This window comes from Vanellus vanellus (assembly GCF_965231255.1).
Source record: "Vanellus vanellus genome assembly, chromosome: 3".
Lineage (NCBI taxonomy): Eukaryota > Metazoa > Chordata > Aves > Charadriiformes > Charadriidae > Vanellus > Vanellus vanellus.
In genome coordinates, this window is record NC_138907.1 from 26,325,823 (window position 1) to 26,351,762 (window position 25,940).

General features: G+C 42.3%; 2 protein-coding genes across 3 annotated transcripts in view; one reads left to right on the top strand and one right to left on the bottom strand.

The window, feature by feature from the left end:
* Positions 1-813: 813 nt before the first annotated feature.
* ANGEL2 (angel homolog 2) lies at positions 814-15,945 on the top strand. The gene is made up of 9 exons (XM_082480637.1): positions 814-883; positions 2,394-2,827; positions 5,346-5,599; positions 6,963-7,032; positions 8,695-9,116; positions 10,077-10,203; positions 10,878-10,938; positions 12,357-12,520; positions 15,455-15,945. Exons 2-9 carry the CDS (start codon positions 2,401-2,403, stop codon positions 15,607-15,609), a joined length of 1,680 nt encoding a protein of 559 aa, XP_082336763.1. The 5' UTR covers positions 814-883; positions 2,394-2,400; the 3' UTR covers positions 15,610-15,945.
* A 4,557-nt stretch (positions 15,946-20,502) lies between these two features.
* Positions 20,503-25,940, bottom strand: part of VASH2 (vasohibin 2) — a gene marked incomplete at both ends in the record, with an annotated part of 34,015 nt that continues 28,577 nt past the window's right edge. For both annotated transcript variants that reach the window (XM_082481226.1, XM_082481227.1), the window contains 2 exons: positions 20,503-20,572; positions 25,758-25,873. In XM_082481226.1, the coding sequence (XP_082337352.1) occupies positions 20,503-20,572; positions 25,758-25,873 (186 nt within the window). The remainder of the gene's footprint in view (positions 20,573-25,757; positions 25,874-25,940) is intronic.

Genomic DNA, 25,940 nt, shown 5'->3' on the forward strand with positions numbered 1-25,940 from the left:
ATGCAGAGAAACAGCATTTTAGCTGACTACAACTCCTGCACAGCACCTGCACTGTTCAGCACTATCGTATTTCATATGCTTTGTATTACGTTTCCTTACAGTAAACAGAGCCAGCGTTTCCTCTGTCCTCAGAAGACCTCGAGAAAGCAGTTTAACTGCTTATCCAAGCAACACCGACGAGAGGGAGGGAGGACCGTGTGTGCAGCCGGCAGGCAGCCACAGGGCCGTGCTCGGGGCCTGCGGCGTGGGCAGCTCTCCTCAGCCTGCGCCGGGCAACGGCCGCTTCGCAGAGTGCCTTCAGGTGCATTTTAACCTGCGGATGTTAAAATACTGTCTCAGGTGAGCGGGTTTTGGTTTTCTGCACACAGTAAATGTGGTGCTGCTGCCCTGAAGCGGCACCTTGAAACACACAGCAGCTCTTCCTCCCTATGGGGATACACGATAACCCCGGAGAGAAGACCATGTATGGAAACTACTGCATTAGCACAGCGTTATATCCATTTAAAAGAATCGTAAGTCCGAAATCAAGCTGCCCACCACCGGCTTTTGCTGCCCTCTCACCACCCGCCCTCAGCCAAGAGGCCGCCCTGGCCCAAGATGGCGGCCCGGCTTCGGCGCCGGCCTCCCGCATCAACTATGGCTGCAGGGCGCCGCCCCGGCCCTTGGACTACAAGTCCCAGGAGCTAGCGGGGGTGGGGCGCGGTGCGGCCGCTGCCCGTGCCGGGTAAGCGTCGGGCCAGCCAGCCAGCTGGCCGGCAGCGCGGCGGCGGCGGCGGGCGGAGCTGGCGCTGCCCTGGGATGACCCCCTTTGGGGGCGCCGGGGCTGTGTGGAGCGGGTAGCGGGGCCCCCCTGGGCCGGGCCCGCACTCGGGCCCGCCGGCAGGTAAACGGCGGCGCGGGGGTCGGGGAAGGGAGGAGCCGGGCCTCGGCTGGGGCCGGCAGCCGCCTGGGCGCCGCGTCGTGCGCGGAGCCGCGGGGCAGCCGTGAGGGGGCTGCGGGTCGGTAGCCGGGCCTCCCCGCCGCGTCCCGGCGGAGGCCGAGGAGGCCTGTTGCGGGGGCTGGCGCGGCCCCGGCGGCGGTGGAACTGCTCGTTAATGGACGAGTCCCAGCCGGGTTGGGGCCGGGGGGACGACGCATGGACGGACAGACACGGGTACCGGGGAGCGGCCTGGCCGCGGGAGCAGAGCCGGGGCTTGGCCGGGGGTGGCTGACAGTCACTTGTTTTGAACACCCGCCATTAGGCAGAGCAGGGCCGCGGTAAACAAAAACACAGCGCGGGCGTGGGGGTTTTCCTTTGCCGGGTGTAGGTGGTTGTGAGGAAGTGCTCGCCTGGGGCTGGGCTTTTAGGAAGGGATCCTTTCTCAGCGCTTTTTCCTTAAAACAGGTGTTTCAAGGGGCCTTCGCCAGGGAGATGTGCCTCTTCTTCTCAGCTCCGTCCCAAAAGCCGTGGTGCCCTGCGGGGTGCTTTGCTCGTATGTCTGTGGAGCCGCTTCTGGTGCGTGGCGGTGGAAAGTGCTGTTGCAGGACAAGCTGGTTTTGCTGAAAGTTGTATTTAGGTTTATTCTCTAGGCTGAGAGGCAGCTAAGAGGTTCTCGCTTCGGTTCAACTTCAGGTGCACCAAGCTCTGATCTCTTTTGTTTGTAAGCTCAACATACGCCTTCTTATTTAAACAATGCGGAAGCTGAGGCAGATTGATGTCACTCAGCCTTTCTTCCTGCGTTTCTGTTGAGACTCAGACTTTATTTCTTTGGGTTTTTTTTCTGGAAAAAAAAGAAAAAGCCCACCTTGTTTTTTATGGTTGTAATCACTAAGCTGCAGTTTTCCCACCAGGAAAACAAATAAGAATACAAATTTACTCTATAAACTGGTACCAGAGATTGTGTGAAAGTTAGTACCTCTGTTTCCCTGTCTTGTAGGCATTGTGGTTTGAGTCAAGTCAATGGCTTTTTGAATGGATTTCTGACCACTTGAAGGAAAGTGGTTTTCTGATTCCTTTCAAACAGCCTTATTATAAAGTTAATGCAGCATGCAAAAAATGACACTTTGTAAAGGTCATTCACTGAGCACCTGAAGATCTGATATTTGAATTCAACAAGGCAGAAAATAAATTGTAAATAGTTATTCAGATGGATAGAGTTTGAAAATTACATGGCATTTGCAAATCTGAAGGGGAAAAAAGATACAAGATGGCTTTGTAAAGTCCCACTTTGCATATCATTTACATACATAAAAGTTTAAATATCTTGTATCTGAAAAGGTTTGACTATCTTGTATGTGTTAGCTTATACAGAAAGAATATCTTGTGTAAGTCATGACCAGGATGACTTGCATCCGCAGTTTTCTACAGGTGGGTGTATTTATGTGTAAGTAATGAAACGTGTTTTCCTTGGCAGTCACTCCATGCTGCCCCGTCATGTGCAGAGGCTGGGCAGAGACTGGATCGCCCACTGGAATGGTTCTCAGATACTTGCCTTGAACAGCCCAGTTTCCAACTGTATGAGATGGGCTGCATACTATCCCTGGGCCTCGTTTCCACTTCCTGTTCCGGTTGATTTCTCAACAAACTGGAGACTCCCTCCATTTTTTGGACCTTGGAGACAATTTCAGAACTCTAATTGGCAGCTTGATACCTTCACACAGAGTTCTTGCTTTCACTTACCTTACCCCAGTATGAAATCTGAGGGAGAAGAACCACTGACAAAGAAGAGAAGACTCAGCGGCCAGCATGATACTTCAAATCCTGAAGAAGAAACAAACTTCTCTAATCAGAAGGAAGCATTATGTCTTTCTGTAGCCCAGAATGAAGAAAAACATAGCAGCAAGAAAGGTAAAAGATGCTCTTTGCTTGTTTTCCATGTTTATTTGTAACGCTAAACACATCTAACAAGTTATAAGCAATATTGCCTGCATCTTTTGAGTTACTGTTTTTCTTGGCACCTCTCTCAAGAAAACATCTGTCTTTAAAATGTTACAGTTTCATAATGCTGTTTAGTCTCTAAACTTGTGTTTTGTACTGTCAGTCTGCTGGAGCTAGGTTCACTGTGCTTGGTGGCTGAACACAGTCAGTTATGCAAGAGCTCGCCCAGCTGGGGGGTCCTGAGCTTGGTTCAGACAACTCTCTCTCAGGTGTCTGTCGCCAGATCAAGCCTGTTAACTTGGGAATTCTTTCAAAGTAAAAAGATTTAGCTAACTTGCTGTAGGGCTGAGCTGGGCTGGCAGTTGTATAGCTTCGTTCCTTGTACTGTACCTGGGCTCATAAGCCCTGCTGGACCTGAATTGGCTTCTTTTTGAGCCAGTTAAGTATCAGTTATCTAGGTCACAGATAACTCAAGGGTGTTTGCCTCCAGTGTGATTGTGTGGTTTTGTTTGTACAACTGTATTCTGCCACTGGCATGTTAGCAAGTTTTGTGTCCGACCATGACTGGCACAGCAAAGAGCAAATGCGTTTCTCCAGATAAATATAATAAGAAGCGCAAAGATGTCTACCCAACTCAGTAACAGACTTTCATGAAACTTGGAAGTGTCTGCTTCAGCTTATAGCATCCAGATGTTTTACTGAGTATTGCAGATATTTACAGTTTTGCCTATTGTGAAACAGGTAGAGGGACACAGTCAAAATTGGTCCCCTCTTGCATAAATCACTTCCTTAACAAAATAAACTGGAAGTTGTATTACAACTGAAAAGGGCGACTGATGCCATCAGCATCCCGAGGGGATTTTTGGACACAAATATCCCCAAGGCTTAGAAGCATCATACTCCTCCTCAGGAGCTGAAGGAAGGGAGTTTGCTTTGTGCCTTTATTGCTGAGTCCTCTCTCAACCCCCTTAGTGAGTATATTTTGACATATCTTTATCTGAGAGTAGTTAGCATTGTGGTCCTTCCTAGTTATCTTTTGGTCACATGTTGTAAGGTGACAGTAGTTAAAGATACCTGCTGAGGAGCAATGCAGCCTCTCTCCCACTATAGAGAGCGTGCTTAAAGCTTTGCTGTATTCATTGCAAATACTAGATAACGTCCTGAATAATGGAAGCACGGTGATGAAATTCACTACCCAAATGGGGCAGATACCAACAGCTATAGCTGCAATCTGCCACTAGTTGATTGCACGGATAACTGGACCTCTGCATGCTCTCAGAGGAGTTGGGACATAAAGGCTGAAAGGCATCTTCATTCATGAGTTTTGTAGGTGGAGTAATACATATCTGAAAAATAATTGGATGCTTAATGATGTGCAGATATGTTCTTATAAACTTTCATATAATGATACTACTAATAAGTATGAAACTAGGAATGCCAGAAAGGCAAAGTAAGCCTTTTCAGAAGTTCTTGGTAATTCTGAAGCTTTTTTTTTTTTTTTTTAATTTCACAATCTCGCTGAGGGAAATCAAGTTCACTATCTGTTTACGGACCTCCGTAATGGACCCTGTTGCAGCTTATGGCTGAGTTTGTCAGACTGCACAGTCTAGAGGTGAACCTCTATTCCTAACCCTTTGTTAGTCCTGGATAGACAGATCAACAAGATGCCCATATGCTGCTCTAAAGGGTGTATCCCAGACTGACATACCCTATCTTCACTGAGGGGGTAGTGGCAGAAGGTAGTCTAAGACTATGTCAACAGACTGGATTTGTCTTACTGGCTTGACAACCTTTCTACAGGGAGCAGGGTGGTGTAGTCTGACTGCAACAATCTACTTAGAACATGCCAGCTTCCTAATTTCAAAGCAGTTTGAAATCCAGAGTATACAATCGTTTTGTGCTGTGTTTTGGGGGTTGTTTTGTTTTATTTTTTTACTGATGCTTATTGTCGTGGTTTGGCCTCAGCCAGCAACAAAGAACCACGCCCCCGCTTGCTCAACTCCCACAGCCGTGGGAAAAAACGGCAGAAAAGGGCAAAACTCGTGGGTTGAAATAGTATAACTTAACAGAACAGACAAAGGGAAGAAGAAAGAAAAACAATAACAGCGGTAAAGGAATATAAGAACGCGATTACAGTACCGCCGCGCAGCGCACCGATCGGACCCGCACCACCGCAGCCCGCCCCCGAGTGGCGACTGCCTGCGTCTCCCCGGCTAGCTCCTTTTATAGCTGGGCATGGGTCACGTGGGATGGAATACTTGCCTCCCCTGCCGGCTCCTTGGGGAAATTAACCCCATCCTTGCCGGAACCAGGACACACATAAACTTCAATTTAAACAGAGGGTCTAAATCCCTGCTAATCAAATAAGCTTTTAGCATTGCTTAAGCAATTTGAAAGACAAATAGTTGTCAGTAGAACAATTTCTAAGAGCAGTAAGAAGTCATGTGGTGTATTACGTAACTTTTTCTGCTTCGTGTGCTTTTAACAGGAACCGTCAAAAGACACTGGGAATATTTCTGTCAGCACAGTAGAACAATGAAAATATTTGAAAATAAAGAAACTGACCAAAGCAATACAGAAAGTGAAGCAAAATTTGACTTTACAGTCATGTCCTACAATATCCTCTCACAGAATTTGTTAGAAGATAACTCCCACCTCTACAAACACTGCAGGCAACGCTTGTTAATCTGGACGTACAGATTTCCCAACATCCTACAAGAAATCAAACAGCTGGATGCAGATGTGAGTGAAAAATGAGCAAATTTCCTGAGAACTGATAAACTGGAGTAGCAAATTGTTGCTGTTCTTTATTTTGTTAGGCAGGCTGTCTACTGAATCCAACTGAGCTTTTAGTTATATCGTGCTTAACAGTAGTTTTGATCTATGCTTATGCAATTAGTGGATTCTGTGCCGTTTGAACTTACAGCAACGCCAAACTCTTCAGTACATATTGCCTTTTTTTGTCCAGAACTTCTGGAATGGTCTTTGACATGACTTTGAGGTTCTAATGATACGCTGCTTTTTTTTTTTTTTTATAATTTAAAATTTATAAACACCTTCTTTCTTCACATAAATCTTTCTCAGTGTGTGCCTAAAGCACACTTGAGTAGAGTGCTGCAAATAAGGCATTGAATATAAGGACAGCTATGCTTGCATAGGCCAAAGGTCCACCTAGAGGGACTCTGGTGAGGATCTGCCTGGTGCTATTAGCGATAACGGACAGTTCTCCAGCATGGAAGGGCTGGAGCCAAAGACAGCCCCTCTAGCAAAGAGTAGTTCAGTTCAGGGTACTTGCTGAAGTCTTCAAGAGCCGCACAACACAGCACTGGGGTAAAGAGGTGATGCCTTGTATTGAGTCGTGACGAGCAGCTGCTCACAGACCCTAGTAGGTGCAGGTGCCCTTTGTGCAGAAGAATTTCTTGCTAAAGGACGTAGACTTTTAAGTGATTCATTGTTTTGAACTGTAACCTGAAAGTGAAGCAGAGACTTTATATTCAGTATTGCCTGAAATTTGAGTCTTGTTTGAGAATGAGCTAGTGTCAGCTGGGTAAGTGAAGTCTGTTGCTGCAGTTCAACAGGCAGTGCTAACTCATTACCCTTCAGGAACTCAGTTCTTTGTCAGAGCCCCAGAGGGTTTGTAAATCTGTATGTTACTGTAGTGTGCAGGGAGAAGGCTCCAAGACACTCAGAACTCTCTTCATGGGGTATTTTGAGGTTAATCTGTGGTTCAGGTTGTCATAATATGGAAACTTGTCCACACTGTAGTTAATGAAAAGTGTGCCCTTGGCCTCTTCGTCCCACTGCTCTGGCATTTAGCCTTCTCCTAAACTGCTGAGAATGTATTAGCAGGTCACTATTTTGATTAAATTTAACTTCACATCTGAAAATGTTTGTCTGTCTGAGAAAGGGTGGGAGGAATTTGGGCTTTCTTCACAATCTTAAGGAGCATTTTCTACAGGAGAGTGAGTCCTGTCGTGGGATTATGGAGGCAAAAAGCCTCTGAATTTTTTTTTTTTATACCTGTGCAGACTGGCCAACAGAAATATGATATGGTAATATTTTGATGTACTTACTAATATCTTTTAATTGCAAACTTTTGCCTTAGGTACTCTGTTTACAAGAAGTCCAAGAAGACCACTATAGAACAGAGATCAAGTCAAGTTTGGAATCTCTAGGTATGACGAAACTCTTGTGACTAATACGTTGTCTTCTCCCCAACCCCAGTATGTTCATCAAAAAATCCTCTCTTAGATTATAGAATCAAGTCTCCTGCTATCACATGCAACAAGGTTATGTACCCCCTTTTATAAATTCATCAAGGGCTCTCTTGAAACTACCTTAGTGTTTTCTACCCGTATTCCCATTGGATAGCTTTTCTAGGGTATGTTTTTTCTGGTTTGAAACCTTCCAAATATCAGCACTGAATTTTATCCATGGTCAGTAGTTCTTGTACTAGTACTATCTTAGCATTCTCCCATGTGAATTTATGGTAAGGAACATGCTGCTTGGGGGGTGATTCCATGGCGGTTTGAACCAATCTAAATCTATTGTGCCCTATACCACCTTCTGGTCCCAGGGCCCCGCTGTGTTCCTGGCACTAGTACTTGTCTGGTGCCAGCAGAAGACGGTTCAAGGACCAGCACCGGGCTGATACTTTTTTCTTTCTTGGTTAGTTGGAGGTAGTCTAGCTCCCAGAATTGAGTGTTTGTAAAAAAGGTAGAGTAATGGCAGTACCGATTTAAATCCACTTGAAATGTGAAACAACACTGTAAGGCCAGGCTGCTGTGGGCAACTGAGCTTCCTGCTACTCTACGCGAGGATATGGAGCTTGCTGTAGCTCTTCCTCTTTCCCCGTTCCCAGATGCATGTCCTGCCCCTTCTCCTGGACTAGTTCTGGCACTCTCTAGACCTTCACACTGGTGAAATCCGCCAGTCCAGCAGAATATTATCCAGACTAATTTTACTTTCCTGGAGTAGTTTTCTATTGGCTTACTGAGTTAAGAGTAAGTGCCATAAGAAGTGGTAGGAGTACGTGGCCTGGAGCTGGGAGAGGGGCGTGGGAATCCCCTGTTTCAGCACTGCTGTGAGCTCAACTCACTCCACTTCATGGGGCGGTACTTCATGAATTCATTTGGCATGGGCTGGGCAGAGAAGCATTTTAAAGTGGCAAAACCTACATACTGTTTCAAGATCATTAGTTTTTTTTCTTGCATGGATAAGGTCTTATTAAAATCTGTGTCTCACCTCTACATAAAACGAAGAACTTTGCAAATTGCTATTTTCCAGGGGGACTTGTTTGAACTCTAATACTGTCATTTGATAAATGTCTCAGTTTCCTGGTTGAAACCTTGCTTCTTGCTGCTAACTGGATAATAACATAAATGGTTAAATATGTTTGAGACCTTTGTTCTATGAATCATTTTAGAAGTGATTTATGACTTAAAGTGATTATTGCTTTTGATTGGAATGCTTCACTGGTATTATTCCTAATCATTGTGGCAAAATCCAGAAAAAACTTTTATATGACTTGTGGGGTTTTTTGTTATTTTGGTTTGGCTTTTTTTCCACATGAGGAGAAAAGAACATGCCTGGTATCTTAAACTATGTAGGTGCTTACACATCACGAAAGATACTAGACCAGGTTTCCTGCAGTATCTAAACTGAAGCTAGACAGGACAGAAAGTCTCGTGTTCACTTTTCTGTGTGAACTTTACTTAGTCTTTGGTACTTCAGACTGGGTGTTGACTGCCATGTGAGAAAAGTAGCATGAGGTTTTTTCTAATTAAAAAAAATATTTATACAATGGTATTTTATGTTTTTAATTGCCTTTCTTGCAGGGTATCACTGTGAGTATAAAATGAGGACAGGGAGAAAACCTGATGGCTGTGCTATTTGCTTCAAAACTTCCAAATTTAGCCTGATCTCATCAAACCCCGTGGAATTTTTTCGCCGTGATATTCCACTCTTGGACAGGGACAACGTTGGACTGGTGTTGCTTTTGCAGCCTAAATTTCATTGTAAAACTAATGCTGCAATCTGTATAGCCAATACACATCTCCTGTATAATCCAAGGAGAGGGGACATCAAACTGACCCAACTTGCAATGCTCCTGGCAGAGATTGCTAGTGTTGCCCCTCAGAAGGATGGTACCTTCTGTCCAATTATCATCTGTGGTGACTTCAATTCTGTTCCTGGTTCTCCATTGTACAGATTTATAAAGGAAGGAAAGTTAAATTATGAAGGACTTGCTATAGGAAAGGTAGGCTACGCTTTTCCCTTCTCGCCAAAAAAAAGGTTAATGCTGGTTACAAGAGAAATATTTAATTGAGCGGTGATAGCATGCCGTAACTGGGCTTGTATTATTTCCATTGCACTGGTGCCCTTTATGCAGTTTGCAAAGTGGAAGTTACTGTGGAGTTACTAAAATAAGCTTGGGTATATTAGCTGTGCCTTAGAATATTGTCTGCTTCTAGCATTCTGAAATTAAAAACTTGCAAGCAAATTAATTGTTCTTCAAAGGCAGTTATCCACAGGATGATTGTATCACCGTATTTAAGTGTCCCAGTCTTTAAGTAGGATAAAATAACTACTTAGTAAAATACCTACTGAGTCTTATTTTAGATAAACTTTTAATTGCAGCGGCTGGAATAATTATAAAAGCAAAAATGCAATTAGATGCTGAACCTTAACTGTTTCAGGTTGGATCACTTTTTGTTGTAAGCTCTTGTATGTAGCTGTTGGATGTATCGCATGCTATTTAATAGAAAGTAACTGGAGTACATACAATGAGAAAATATGACAAAATAGCCCCACTGGTGTTTGTTGCTAGTAGGTAGTTGTTTCAAGCCCCACTTTGACTTGACTTGCTCCCAGAGGAAGAGCATCATGAAGATAAAGTGTCTGCTAGGGAGCCATATATACTCAATCCTGTTATGTTGCTAAAAGTGTTCTTGGTAGTCTCTCAGCTCAGTGTCACAAGAACTATCTTGAAAAATTGGGTAGCTGCAAAAAACTCGATAGGAGTAAAGAAAGGGGGTGTACATAAGGGATGTTATTATTTTTACACAGATTTGACTAGCCGTTATAAAAGATTTATTCTAGGGGGCTGGGGGCTTTTTTGCTTAAAACTTTAAACTTTATAGAAAATGTCAACTCATTTCAATTTTTATTTTTTTAAATCAGATTTCTGTTTGAAAAAAGCTAATGTTATCTTTCTTAGGTCTCTGGACAAGAACAGTTTCCAAGGGGGCAAAGAATCTTATCTATTCCTATTTGGCCAAAAAAACTAGGTATTTCGCAAAACTGTGTATATGAAATAAAACAGCAACAAAAAGAAGAAAATGCAGGTCAGTTTCTAGATTGATGAATTTTGTGGTCCCTTGAAAATATCATTCAGTTAGCACTGAAAAACAGATGATCTGTTCTAGTGGAGGAAAACCGCTGAGTCTTAGCTTGCAAAACTACCTTGTTGGGCTCATTAGAGTGTAAAGTTGTTTGTTCACACAAGCGCTTGCAAATTTGAATCTTTAGAAGATAATAGTTACAAATTGCCATTCAGGAGCTGGTGCATAATACTTAAACTGCTGTGTTTGCATCATGAAAGCCAGTTGTGCTGTGATTGGGAAAAGAGATGGAGCAATGCAGCGCATGTATGTAGCACGAACCTACGTTCTGCTTCAGTGTTTATGTATTATAGTGCAGGCACTTTATGGAACGAGGGGGGAAAAGCAAGTGATTCCTTGCTGAATATTATTACATCTTTCAGCCACCGTTTTTAATTTGATGGAAAAAAGCAATTTTAAATGAATGGGACATAATTTGAAAGAGTCTTTGGAAAGGGATCTTACTAGTGGAACACAAGAATTTAATTCAGCTTTGTGAATTGTATCTTACCTGCCGCAAAAAATAAGCGTACTTAAAGATACTGTTTTCTGTAGCTTCTCTTTTCTGTAGCTCTTTGATATTGGTCTCGCCTACATCCTATTTTAAAATGTAAATTGAATGTATTTTTATTTTGCAGGAGAAAAATTGGAAGCAGCAAAACTGGACAACACTCAGGAGGTTGTAATAGCATCTGAAAAGTATGTGTTGGGGGGGAAAAATACGGAAGTCCTTGACTGGTTCCTAGTTTTGGGTGTTTGTTTTGGTTTTAGACCAAACTTGTATCCATGTCTGGAATCAGATACAAGATGCTTACCCAACCCAGTCTGCATATCTGATAAAAAGTCATCTTCCATTTAAACATGAAAAGGCTGATCAGACAGCAAAAAACTAGACGTGGAAATAATGAAGTGTGTGGCCTTGCTTGTTAAACTGAAGGAGGAAGCCACCACTGGACTGCTGAGAAGGAAAATGTAACTGCTTTTTGAAAGGAAGAATAAGTTTGCATTTCCCAAATGGGTAAAGGCATATAAAGTAAGGCACAGAAGAAGGAAATTGCCCTATCAGCCATTTCTTATCAGAAATGAGATCTTGGTATCACTGCAGATATTAAAACACTTGGTGATTCTTGGTGATCAAAAAGCTAAGTAATGCCATTTCTGAGAAAAGTAGATAACAAGACAGGAAACCCTATTCTACAGTGTAAATCGATAGCATGCCACGTGTTTGACACTGCTTGCAGGATTTTTTTGCCTCATCTTAAAAAGGATGTTGTGTAACAAGAACAGAAATTACCACTCTTCGGTGTTGTACCAACTGGCATGTTTGTCAGTCTTCTCTAAGTCAGGCAGGTGACGTGCTGATATTTTCTTTAATTCTTTGGGTTTTAACCAGAACATATTGCAGTTGAGGCTTAATGTGCAGCTGTGCAAGGTGACGCAGGTACAGCTGAGGGATGAATGATTTGCAGAGCTGATGGAAGCCAATAGCTGGGAGGGAGGGGTGCAGTTTTGCAGTTTGCCTTTGATATTGAAAAAACAGGTGAGACAAGATGGGCTAACTGAAGAGGAACAGACTGGCAGATGATGGGGAAAGACAAAATGGGAACCAAAGCAGAGGAAAGAAGATTAGGGGTAGCCTAACTTGAAAACACTTGATAGCTTTAGTTTAGGGAAGAAACAAAAATAAAAATTTTAATTTATCTGTATGTTAAAGGGCCTGGTTAGGTGAGTTCATAGTTTGTTGCTTTTGTATAAGCTGCTGTCATGGACACTTCTACCCATGTGTCAGAGAGAGATTGCTGAACGAGGACACGTGTGAAATCTTACAGAGTGTAAATGGAGGTGAAAGCTATGTATATTTAAAGTGTCAGTTAAGCCAGTTTTGATAGGTTCTTAGGTATCTGCCTCTTACTGAAAAAGCTACCTGCATTTTGCATTCAGAGGTTTCGGGTACTAATGCAAAAGGCTATGGGATCAATTGCATGAGAAAAATTTTTAGTTTGCCTATCCAGATAATTCATTTTCTTTGTAACCAGGAAATATGTGGTATTTCTTCATTGCTTATCCTTTCTAGGAAGGACAAGAAAATAAAATTATTTTCTTTGATTCCTGTTTAGGTTGTCTTCAAAATTGCAGCACCATTTTAAATTGTCTTCGGTCTATTCTCATTACTTTCCTGAAACTGGGATACCAGAAGTAACGACTTGTCACTCCCGAAGTGCTGTCACTGTGGATTATATCTTCTATTCTGCAGCAAACGATGATACTACTGCCCAGCCAGGTAAAGAAAACAACTTTTAATTATTTTTCACAAATGCTAAATGGGAGCGTTCATATGCTGTTCTAAGGGAAATGTAGCGATAACTTAATCCATATGAAGTACCTCAGAGGTTCGTGGTAGTGCTTTGAATGTCAGCTGTTGTCTGAGAAATGTGGCTGGCCTTGTTGACTCACCACAGTTGGACTTGTAGTGCCACACAGGGCAAACTTTCACCTAACGGAACATTCCTATAGTTGCCATCTCGGCATGGAGACAAGAGCTGAGGCTACAGAAAAGCAGTGATGTAAGTCGTACCTGAGAAACACTGCCGGCAGTAACTCATGCAGGACCTTAGTGGTCGGACCTACAACAAAGCAGTATTTGCAGTCATCTAATCAACAAAATGGTGAACGGCAACTTATGGCAGGCATTAAAACTGATAAATGAACTGCTGCTTAGAAAATTGCTTTTCAGCTGGTCTTGATGGAATGTCTGTCAAGTAAATGACATCGGTGGCCTTTGCTCGGAGAGCTGTCACTTGCACATGCCCAGTTGCCGCTCTCTTGATTGCAGTTGCAGCTGAAACTCACTAGATGGTGCAAGAAAGACATGGTACCTCTGCGGATGTCTTTCTTCATGGGTACCACCGTGCTGTCCTCTACTGCATTTGTGCCCTTAACGTGGATACTTCTGAGCACTGCGCTTTCCATGTCATCACTAGTTCTGTGTTTATGCAGTCATCAAAGGTCATTGCACAATGCAGTGCTGCCAGATAAATGGCTCTGCAGAACTCGGAACAAAGAAACCTGGATTCGACTCCTGTTCCTATTGTGGATTGTGACTGACTTTTACAGCTTAATGTTTTTTTTAGGATGTGAAATTAAAATACCACTTTCATCTCTCATACCGTAAGATTATATTGTTAAAATTCATTGAGTCAGTGCCCAAAAGTCTTATTTGTCATAACATGCACAGGAATTGCTTAGTGTGAAATATGAAATACAAAAGCTTCACAATACAGAAATAAAAGCTTTGACTGAAAAACTAGGTATGAGCAGTATCTAAATGACTTCTGAATGCTGTGTGATTTAACGGAGTGCTGTGTGATTTCAGAGTGCATCCCTGTGAGGAAATTTAATCCTCATTCACCTGCTTATATGTTTTGTTGCACCATCACTGTGCCAGCAGAGCTATAGTACTTTTTTCTTTCTGCAGTTATTTTTCAAATAGATCTTCACCCCCCCTTAGAGTACGGAATGGCACCAAACTTGAATTCTCCAAGTAGTTTAAACTGGGGTAGTTTTTATTAGTTAGTTCTTAGAAACTAAGTAATAGTCTGGATTTCAGTTTTCTGATGACCCAGGCCTGTGTACTAAAAGTTGTCAAAGTCTGACAAGTGAGTATTAAATATGGTCTAGACTGATTGATCACTTTTTTGCCCATTTAAAGGGGGTTTTATGCAGAAGTTTTTGTGCTTTAGTCTGTGTCACGCTTAGCCAAGTATTTGGTTTGGTATTCAGGATTTGCTGTGAAAGTAGGGTTCAGTACCTACCCAGTCCTGCAGTACTCAGCTTTGCTGGTTCCAGAGTGCTCTGAGCTGACACTAATCACCACATGTGGACCAAGCTCTCTGTAGCAACAAACTGCTCCTTTGTAGACACGCAGGTGTTGTGCCAAATGGTAGATTTGGCTTAAGAGCTGGGTGGATGGGTGCAGTAAAAAAACCTTTTCTTCAGAGCAGCAGTAAACAACTGCTAGGTTGTTAGAGGACTGGAAAGCTGGCAGATGGCAAAGGAATGAAGCCGTTCAACTGTCCGAGGAGTTTAACACTTGCTGGATAATCTTTGAAAATATGCCTACTGGTAAGCCAGGACCAGGTTCAGCCAGGAAGTTCGGAAATTGCTGATCACTTTCACACAGAAAATATTTTTGTCAAAGTTACAGCTGCCATTTGTGCTGGTCCTGAAAGTGCTCAACCTGCTCAGTACCATCTCTATTGTCCTGAAAGCAATAGCTAGGGTTGCTGAATAGTTGTCTTGCTGAAATTGATAGCTCAAGAAGTCTAGAAGTTTGACATGTCATGGAAGGATCTCATTCTCAGTCGAATTTCTTTACTTGAGTTGGAAAAAGCTTGTTAATCTTTGATGTTTTTCGGGCGCTTTTTTTAGTTTGTGTTTGGTTTTTTTTGGTTTTTTTTTTTAATAAGGACACAAATATTTTAAGTTTAGTGTAATAATAGCGTGGCTGTGAGTCATCTTCCCCTCTTCCATAAGCAATGTGGTGTTTCTTCTGTGTGTGTGGTGGGGGATATTTTTGTGCGTGGGGTTGTTCTTGTTTGTTGTAGTGTTTTGGTTTTGTGGTGGGTTGGATTTTTTTTTTGGCAATTACAGAAATAAGTATCATGAAATAATGAAGATCCCTTTCTTATGATGAACTTGTAGGAAGGGAAATGCCAGAAACCTTTCATCCTTATGAGCAAGAGTTCCTGTATGACTTGCCTGCTGGAGAGTTGTGTGCTTGAGGATGCAGAAAGAAAATGTTGCGTGAACCAGTAACGCTCAAAAGATCCTTAATTTTGCAAGTGTCAGCTCTCTTCAGCAATGCTGTTGTACTAGAGTACGGGACTAGATTGTGTGAGGCTTTTTCAAGGGAGTTACAATGAACAAAGAAAGCACTTTACCTTTCTACCTCTATTTATCCTTCTGCTAAACGGAGGGGTAGTGTCTTTCAGAGTATTTTGAGCTCTACAGCGTCCTACTGGGAGGGTGTAATAGTAAACAATAATTTCCAAACCACCTTATTGGTGATTTTGCATGGAATCAATAATGATTTCAGATTATTTCCGCCATACTGTTTTCCTCTTTCTCCATATGTATGAACTTGTGAATTTATTTTTTTTTTTTTTTACCCCATACTGATGAACGTTTCCACTTTTTTTCTTTTTTTTAAAACCAGGAGCAGAGGATTCTTTTCATGGAGGTCTGAAACTTCTTGGCAGGCTGGCACTTCTAACAGAGAAAGATCTTTGGACTGTTAATGGTCTTCCCAATGAAAATAATTCTTCTGACCACCTGCCGTTGCTAGCAGAGTTCAGGCTCATTGAACGGTAATATCCAAAGGACTTTTTGTGTAGGTAAAGTTATCTTCACCTCTTTTCATGTGATTATTGTTATTTTTTTAAAGGTTAATTCAAGCACTGCTGGTCCGGTTTAAATAAGTTTGCCTGCATGCTGATTTGTTAGTATTGTGTAAAGTAGACTTTTTAAAGAGACTTTTTTTTTTAAATGTTTAAATTACTTTATGAAGTCTTTAAGGCAAAAAGAAAAGATTTTACATTAGCTTCCTCTTTGATAATGGAAAACATCTGTGCCAGTCTCAATGGCATTATTTTTCATGGAGATGCTGTAAATGGTTTTTATTGTAAATCATAGTAAAAACTGATTATTCTCTGAGAACTGTGTGCTTCTTCAAGCAAATGGGAGTGAGGTTTTCTACATGTCACATCTTATAATGAGCTGTAAATAATATTTTACCACAAAGGTGCTCTGTAGACACTTCTGCAATGGAATTTCCTCAGTTACCTAGAGTGGAGTCAGTGCAGAAGCTGCAAGACTGGCCTTCCAAGGGAAGAAGATAGCTTTCAATAAAACAAATATTTATGTTTTTAAAATTTACTTCTTACACCTCTAAAAGCTTAAACATGGGTAGCATTCTCTGGAATCTTCCTAAACATACCCAAAATAACCCCCAAGTTTAATGAGGATGCAACCTTATAGGAAACTTAATTGATCATCTGCTGTAGGAAAAAAAATTCAGCCTTGACATCTTGAGGCTATGTGTATACTGAACAAGTGGGGGATTTTTTTTTCCCAATGTAGTCATAACAAGTCAAGTTGTATATCTAAATGACAGATCCTGAAGTATTAAATGATCAATATTTTATATTTACTCTTATAATGCACTGATTATGAGATATGACTACATTTTCTTACAAAAAATATTTTACAAAATAAAAAAAAAAAAACAAAGGCTTTCTGGATAGGAAACTTGCAGGGAGTAAGGAGGGCTGGAAACAAGTCTAGTAACTTAGTCTACATACAGACATGTATGTAAAACAGACTTAAAAGTAACAGAGAACTGTCTTTCAGTGTACTGCTGGGAAGCCTGAACCTGTGTTCCTGAAAACAGATTTGGATGTGCTTTTCTCCCAGAAACACTTGTTTGTTCCTCTCCAAGGGCATTTTCTGAATTTTCATCTGGGTTTCCTTTTCTGACTGCAGAATTAGAACTGTGATTACTTTGTGCTGTGAGAATAATGTAGGAAGTACAGTGGTGGTAATCGCAAACCCAGTTGAATTGAAAAAGTACTTCAATGTTACATTGAAAGATATGCATACCTACCAAAACATTCCCCTGAAACTGCTATTTTTCTCCTATGTAATTGTGAGGATCTTTCCTGTACTCCTTGTTAACAATCAAGTTAATGCTGAAGATGACTATCCACTGGATGTGGTTTGATTTAAAGTATCTGAATATTCTCAAAGCCGGAGGTGACAGATCCAAACATACTTAACTAAATGCAACAAACTTCTGTGTAATTACAGATTACAGCTAAGAATATTGTTCAGCTGTAGCAACCCTTGTAGTCTGTGTTAAAAGCAAGGAACTTTGCTAGTCTGGGGCCCTGTTGCGTTGTCTCCATCACAGAGAGAAATGTGAGATCGTAGGTGTCTGTGCCCTCACCAGCACACAGGCAGCTGAACAGGGGAAGATGGGTAATATAGAAGTTCTGCCTCAACTTCAGCATCACTTTTCAGGCTTGTCTAAAGCCTCATCTTGTCTAAAGCCTCATCTTCTCCAAAGCAGAGGTTCCATTCTCTTTTACACAGATCAGCATTGTTTAGGCCAGGCCGAAATCCTAGTTATTTACAGTGCTAGTTTGAATCTTAAGTTTTATGTTCATTAAAAAGCAAATGCTTTGGACTTGCTGATCAATGGTTTCTGTATTTGGCTTGTATTCAGCTATTGTGTGTTGCTGTGACATTTTAAAATGGCCAAATTCCTTAAGTCTGTAAAGATGGCCTTCTGAAGACCATGTTCCACTTCCCTGGTTACCACATGAAACCATTAAGGCAGTAAGATACCTGTTCTACTTCATTAATAGATGTTATTATTAAATGACTATAATAATTTGCTTTCCTTTACAAAAGGGGAAACTGTCACCTCAAGTGTTTTCCCCCATTTTGATGACAATAACATGGGGAAGGGGCCAAGGTACTAAAAGAAAAGAGCAGAAGCTGCTTGACATGATAGTCATCGGTGCTGCTGGTTCAGGGGTGTTTACTGTTCCATAACAATGTATTTTCAGGGTTTAGAGACTTGTTTCAGTCTTGCTTTATATAAGCCATTAATGGGCTTATATAGGGCTGTATGTTTAGTCTTTGCAGAATAATAAATGAGGCACATTGTTAAAAATCTTTAAAAAATCTGCTTTTGTTCTTTCATGATTTTAGAAATGACTTAGATCTTTTCTGGACAGAAACCTGGACAGGACAAAAAAAATAACCCTAAGTCATTAAAAAAAAAAAGACTATGATGATATTTTATTTAAGTTTCATGCTGTGCATAAACATACAAGTGATTAAAAAAACCCAAAGAGTCATGCATGTTTTCTACACTATTTGACCACTTTGCAGTAAGTTAGAAGAACAGTCACTAGAACCACACTTAAGACAAATGCCATCATAAGCAAGTTTCAAGAGAATACTTCAGCTGAACTTCAAAACAAGAACCACACAGCATTAACAAGTTTCAGTATAAGTTAGAGGTTAAGAGAAAATAACTCAAATTGTGCCGGGCAATGGTAAAAACTATATACCAACCACCATGGTTTCATAGAAAACCAACTTGCAACATATCAGATAACCTTGTATCAGGATACAACTGATCAAAGTAAGTTTTTTCACATCATTTTACCTAAGAGAAATCTAAGGAATATGTGAAAAAAAAAGTTCTGGTCAGAAGACACTGAGCAGCACAAAGCTTAAAACAAACTCTGCAGCTGATGTCAAATTACACAAGAATTTCTACCAAAAGAGTATTTTCCTTTTTCAATTTTACTCCTGAACCAAAAAAAAAAATTCTACGGTGAACAGAGGAGTGGAAATTTTACAGAAAGAGATAGGAGAGGCCTTCCTCTAATTGATATGGTAATCTTGTATAAAGAAGTATGATACATTTGAAGTCTTCTTTCTAGACCTTCTGAAATCTAATTAGTAGAAAGCCTTTCACAATTTGTAGAAGGCTGCTGGGTCTCAGTGTCATCTTCCTGTCCTAGGTAGGTGAGATTCATCGCTCAAAAAAGTCAACGAGGTCCGTGTAAAAGCAGTTGTCTCCTTCTGTATTCATTCAATTGCTGGCTGATATAAGTGTTCTTGGAGCTTACATCGTTCCATTTGAGTAAGCGTTATCATCACTGTGTTACAATGTCCTGTCTTCAGCAAGCTCCCAAACAAGTAATTGCCCAGGAGGCGAGGTACACAAGGCCCATGGCAGTATCATCTATAAGCACAGCACAAAGGGTAGAGGCTGGAGTTGTACAATAATCCAGTTTCTATTTAGGCACCTAATGAAATATTTTCGGGAATGCAGCACTTGAATACTTCCAGAGAACTTCACTAATGCAAAGGGCGGACCCCAGTGAAAGTCTTACTGCATCACTTGAGAACGCTGATGTCCATCACAGGTCCTTAGCTAAGTCTTAGAACAAAAGCACTGAGTAGGGAGGAAGCGGACAGGCTTGGCTTTCAGCTATTTCAGGCATACAATTTAATTTATTGCTGAAGTTGTTCCAATACAAGCTTCCTTATGCAGGTCTGACTAAGCTGTTGTTACTACAACATATATAGGAAAAACTCCCTACAGCAGCACGGCAGAAGGTTAACTTCAGCCTGCGATGTCTGATCTTAATATAAGATGTTAAGGCATCACCATCTGAGACTGCTCAGCCTTTCAAAGAGGAGGTTTGAAGTTACACGCAAATGTTGAAAGAAAAGCATATATATAGACTTGGGTTCGCAAGTCTGACATTTTTGCTGTTATTCCAGGAACACATACAAGAAACAAACCGACTGGTAGGTGAACACTTGTCTCTACAAAACAACAATCTCTACAGTTTGTGCTTCAGCGGTGTAGTCCAGAAAGACTAAAAGCTTGTGACATCAAGTATAAAAAAATTAAGAAAGTTTAAAAATTCATTATTCATCAATTATCATCATTTTAAAAAACCAAAAGCTCATATCCTGCTTAATAAGATGTCAGTGTTTAAGAATACACTTGCATATTACTATTACTTAACATCTTTCAGCAACATGCACAAAATAATAATACAGGTGGCAGTAAAACATCCAGTGCTGTTTTAATACTACCAGAAATGCTGGGAAACAGTACAAATTAGTTACAAAACAATAATACTGACAGTTTTGCATATCTAATAAGTTTAGTGAGGTAATGTTGATACTTGAAAGACTCACGCCACTTCTGCACTGCTTGTTTTTATTGCTGAATTAAGTATCAATACTGAATATGATTTTTTTTAACTCCACTGCACCCCAGCACATCTTAACACTAAGAGTACTATTTCTTAGTTATCCTAATGCTACTATCCAGCAGAATGCCCAAATTCAATTAATAATTGTACAGGGAAACTGTATTTGAAGAAACTCTCACACCACTGGAGTCACCTGCTACATGATGTAGGGAAATAAATCTTATATCCCGGTAAACATGATTTTAGGTTCTCTTCACTAATGCCTTTCCTATGAACTGAAATAAAATAGATACTGCCACCAAAAGAAGTCGCCTCCTTCTATTTTCTAGGTAAACCTTTTATTGTAGGAGTCCACAAGTTAATAAATAGTCCCATTCCTTTTTCCTTCCAACGGAGTGCAGGTAAAGTGCAGCAGGAAGCACCAGGAAAGCCCTCTGTCCAGCGTATGGCTTTGTTAGATGCGGAGCTGGTAGCCTACCTCATTGAGCGTAGCCAGGTCTCCTTTCTTGTCCAGCACCGCAGGCCTGCAAGCAAAAGGGGGGAGAGGGCGCTGCTCACCAGCAATCCCACACTGCTGTGCAGGAGCGGAGAGAGCAGCTGTCAAATCAGGAACGGTTTACTTCAAAACAGGACTGACTAGATCTAATTTTCTTATAAGCACAATCCTGCGGAATTTATCACGGGAACTAGTGTGACTGTGCTACTTGTGTGGGTTGCCTCTGAAGCCAAGCACCAGCGGAGAACAAGTCATCCTATCCTGGGAGCGCCCCTCTCCCTCTGACTTGAGAGAGGGCCTAAATGAGTAGCTAAGACTAGACGCAGCCCACCTGTGATCTACCCCAGAGCAGGACTCTGGCTTTTAGAATAAGGTGGAAACTGCTGAAAGCAAACAGGTAAGGCCTCTCACATGGCCACAGCGTGCTGTGTCTCTGAACCTGCCCTTTCCTCTTGCTTAGCCACGTCTGCACAAAGGGCTCACCAAAACACAAGATGAACTCCCTTCAGTCTCCAGGCATCTTATAGTCTGATACGGTCCAGCCATTCACTTGAGTAATTTCACACACATGTATGCTGTTAGGTCATTTAAGTATATCAACTCGCTGAACCAAATGAAACCTTGAGATTGAGCAGCCTCTCCCTGTTTAGCAAGCAATGGAAAAGCTCCTGCAACAAAGTTGTCAAACCAAAACAATCCTGGTGATTTATACTCTATGGAAGTGTCTAATCTGAGAGCTTATCCCAGGCTCTTAGCTATTTTCACACAAAGCCATATGTTTGCTTTTCTAAAGAGAGGTATTGTTTAAAATACACATTTCTCCTAGTAGACTCTACAGCACGTCTGCTTCACAGCTAAAGCCCAAGTAGTACTACATGAAGCTGGTAATGATTCCAGTGCTTTCCCACCGCTCCTCAGACACACACAGCAGAGCCTCAGAAATATTTTTGAATTCTTTGATTCAATAAGTGATTTTTCAATTTTTTTTTTTTTTTTTAAGAGCGGAGCTGCCAGCACCAGATCTCTGCACAGAATTTGCACAGCACTTGAGAGCTGGGAACATTCCTATGGACAACTAATGCTCTTCTGCCTAGTCACACATTGAATGAAAGCTGTTTTTTTGCCACTTATCCAAGCACCTCTATTAATAACCCCATCATCCTCTTTGCAGTACTGCCCTGCACCCTGCCTCGTGTTTGTCTCAGTTTATAAGTACTTCACAGAAGGGAAGGTGTCTTCACTGGTCTCTGTCACTTGCAGGAAGGGATCACACCTGAAGAAATCGTTTTAAGATAGTTCGGATTTTTCCACTTCATTCCTTCAGAGCAGATGGGATTTCACTTGCCGGGAAAAAAGCTACAAGCTGCACCCCTCAGGGCTTGCAAAGGAGTCAGAGACCAACAAGAGATACACTATGAAATTTCCAGAGTGTCCTTCCTTCCTCCCTCCCCCAAATTTAGGGATCCTCTTCCTTTCCCACCCTTTATCTCCCTCCCTCCCTTTAATTAAAGCCCGAATATGTTTTTAATTAAAGAAGGCCTGGATGGTTCTACTTTCTCCAAATATCCAAGAGATGAGGAGACACTGCACACCCATGGCAACACGCCCATTTCCACTCCATGACAATCCTCTAGCTTGTAGCTATCACTGTCCTCCATAATGTTTCTCTTCGGGGTTTTAAGAAAAGGATTTGTTGGAGCAGAGGCACCGCAGCCCCTATTCACCTTGGCTTGCAAATGACCCGACATCAAACATCCCCTCTGAAGCGCAGGACCTCTGCTGTACTGGCCCATCAGATCGCACCTCCTCTCCGAAATGCCGTGACAATGAGCAGGTGAATAAGCTGTGCATAGCTGCTGAGTACACAGTATTCATAAGTTATCTGCATTGGATCTGCTCAATTTTGCACATCCTAATATAATATAATCCTAATATAACCCTGCCCCCTTGCACATCTTAATATAATGGACTAACAGAATTTTCCTTTCAACAGCTAAATTAGGCCAGAAGCACACAAGACCAGTGTTGCTATGACACTCACAGAGCATGCATGTGTTAAGCCTCAACATGAAATTAAAAGGAAATAGATCTGGTGAACTGACATTAAGGAGCAGAGATCGCTTCAGGCTGCCGCATGATGCTGCATTCCAAACTCATACCAACTCCCCAAACCCCTCCAGCTTCAAGCACTTTTGTTGAGGATAAAGCACTGCATTGCCTGTTCCAGCACAGTGGCTTGCAACTTACTGCACCCTCCTGCTTTGGGACTTCAGAGGATGGACAAGTGGACACAGTAAAGTGTCCGACTTACCAGACACATTCACACCACCCTATACCCTCTTTATTCATGCTGTCTGCTGGCCACCTTTAGCAGGATCACATCAGCTGTGGGCTAAGAGCACATGGACTGTTACATAGCTCAGTTAATGAGCTGCAATTTGACTACACACCAGTCTCCTAGACAGGCACTTACTGCTTATCGCATTGCCACCCATGTCCTGCAACATACCCTATCCGCCTTGTAGCTGTATTCCAGGCTCAGATGCTATCATGGGCTTGCTAGTGGCCACCACCAGCATTTACCTAACAAACTAGTAAGGAACCAGGATGAGAAGTTGAGGGGTTGAGGCTGTAAAATCCACTTCTGTCCTTAAGCACCGCTTCGCCTTTGACCTTCAGAAACAATCCAGCAAAGACATTCCAGTTCACCATTCCAGTTCATGTATTTTTCACTGGGAGATTTCTCCCAGCAGGCCCATATAATTTTATTGTTGACAAAAACCAGGCTGTAATAACAGCTTGTCATCAGCAGGTGAAGCCTCTCAAACGAATGTGTTATTCAGCCCCTGCCAGCTCACACTAGAGCAAAACACTGCTCTCCCCCTCCCCTGCGAGCTCTGAAAAGCTGTAATTACAGCATGCGAGCAAGAGATCCACAAAGAAACAAAACACAATGTTGATAAGCACGGTCATTCTTTAGCTAGGAATTCAGCCTAAAGCCTAGCAAGCCTGAAAGTCTTTCCTCTCCTGTGCCTAAGACAAAGGCCTCTCACTGCAACTAGGTTCTCAGGGATCCATCAACATGTGGAAGAAAATACCCAATTTCCCTTCTGGTATTTCTTACCCCACATCAACCACTGTACATGGTGGTATGTGTCATTCAGCTCATCCCTGATGAGGGGATCCCATTCCCCCTTCAGATCTTGGAGACCTCCCATTGCAGAAACCAGCAGATCTCAATTTTGGAAATGAAAGGATTTTATCATCAGAAGGGAAAGCCCTACAGCAGCGCACTCCTCTGCGGCACCACTCCCGCTGGGGCAAAAGGCACAGTCAGCCTTCAAGCCACCAGCACCACTGCACAGAAGCATCATTTCAGCATCAGGAACCTAGTTCTCCTCCCTAGCACCACTCTTCTAACAGAGAGCAGCCTCTTGGGTCTTCTCAGGGGCCCAGGACCTGCCGAAAGCTCCTTCATTCCCCTTTTCTTTTCAAGTGTACTAGCCAGGCTTGCAAGGGTGCTGTGCAGGACCCGCAGGGCTGTCACACAGCCACAAAGCACATGCTGCAAGAGCTCCCACCCACACTGAGGCACTTCAACACCTTCCACTAAAGCAGAGATGAAGGTCTCGTGTATGGAGCCAGCTCTCAGTCTCCAGCTCCCTGCATCATACTATAGCTGGGTCCTGGATCTTGTATATCATGGTGACGCAGGGTTTATTTTACAGTAACATATAATTCACTCTAGATACAGAGCAACACAGCAGAACCATCAAGCAGGTAACAGGTGCTGAAGCCACTGCAAGGTCACCAGTACTACACTTGTCTTTCTGTCCTGGAAAAGCAAAGCTGCCAAGGAGGAACCATCTACTACAGAGCAGCCACGTGCCCAGCAGCTCTCTCAGGAAACCAGCCCAACTGGCAAGTCTCCAACCCCAGTAGGACTCACTCTTCTCTCCAGATATATGTGATCCACTCCAGCAATGGCAGAGGCACTATCAGGAACCCAAAGACAAAACCATCCCTTCAAAGTAAATCTAGGAGTTGAAGAAGCCTGGAGTAGCTGAGCCCATTACAACTATAATTATCCATGCACTAAACAAGGAGCTCTCAGTGATGAAGGCCAAAGTACAGCATTGTGGACTGAGTGTGAATTCACATGTAGAAATAAAAACCTGCTGTGAAATCATCTGCTGCTAAAGTATCTTGAAGTTATCTTTAGAAGGTTAGCCTAATGTCTTTGTTAGCTGCTTTAAAATAAATAAATAAGTGCTGAGACAGTAGTCTGGGAGCCTATTTAAAAAGCGATGATCATAAATATGTGACTAATCTGGGTTACGTATAGGCTTTCACAGTTGTCAGCTTCGTGGCATGATGCAGTACAGCTAAAACTCAACTCTTTCACATCTAAGGTATGGCAGTCTGAATTGCCAGTGGCTGTACAAGGCCTGTGATCTGGAAGCTCAGTTTTATCCATTTAGAGGTATCGTATGCAGTTAGTCCATCCTTCCCTGCACAGTTAAAGAAAACCTACTAGCTACAATACATGAGGGAAGCGGTCTGGATTTTTTTGAAGCCGATTAAAATCAAAGAATATAATGCAAGTGATGTTTCCACTTTGGCAAGAAGACAACATGGATGGTGAAAAAGTAAACCTTTTAAGTTGGACAGTCCTGAGTGAAAAGCACTCCATCCAAACAGCTCCATGCACAGGCTCATCACGGAGAAACCAATTTCTGTCTGACTGACCATGACAGCAGGGCACTCCACTACCGCTACCAGATACATCCTCCTGGTTTTAATATCTCGTCTGAACACCCTTAAATGTGATCAAACTACTTTCCCTCCTGTACAAGTCCCCTGCACGCCAGGCTAGGTTCACTTCTCCAGAAAGTGGACTGTATAAAGACTGAAAAAAGAAAAGGCAAAACCCACACTTCTACAGGGTACTGGATGACTGTGAAAGTGGAATTTAACCAAGCAAAGGCCATCAGGGCCTCCAAGGACAGCATGTGGAGGGGCACTGGGCAGCGGTAAGCACAGCAATGCCAGGGTATCAGCAGTACCGGCGGCTTCTGAAGCCTCTTAAGCAACCGAGACACCTGGTATGGTTTTCCTATATATGCCAGTACACGCATAAGTTTTGTACATCAAAATAATACATCATCACCCTCAACTTCTGATCCTCCAGTGACGGCAGCAGGAATACTCACGATTTGTCTCTTCTGCATGCCCGTCTCTGAGGGCTGGCTTGCCTTCGGCGAGGGGACAACGACTTACCCCGTGATCTCTCTTTCATCGGAGAATGGGCACTTGAGGGTTTCAGAATCTGCAAGAGATGGGGGAGGGAAGGAAAAGGCATTCAATAAAGGCAATGATTCACTGAAAATAAAAAA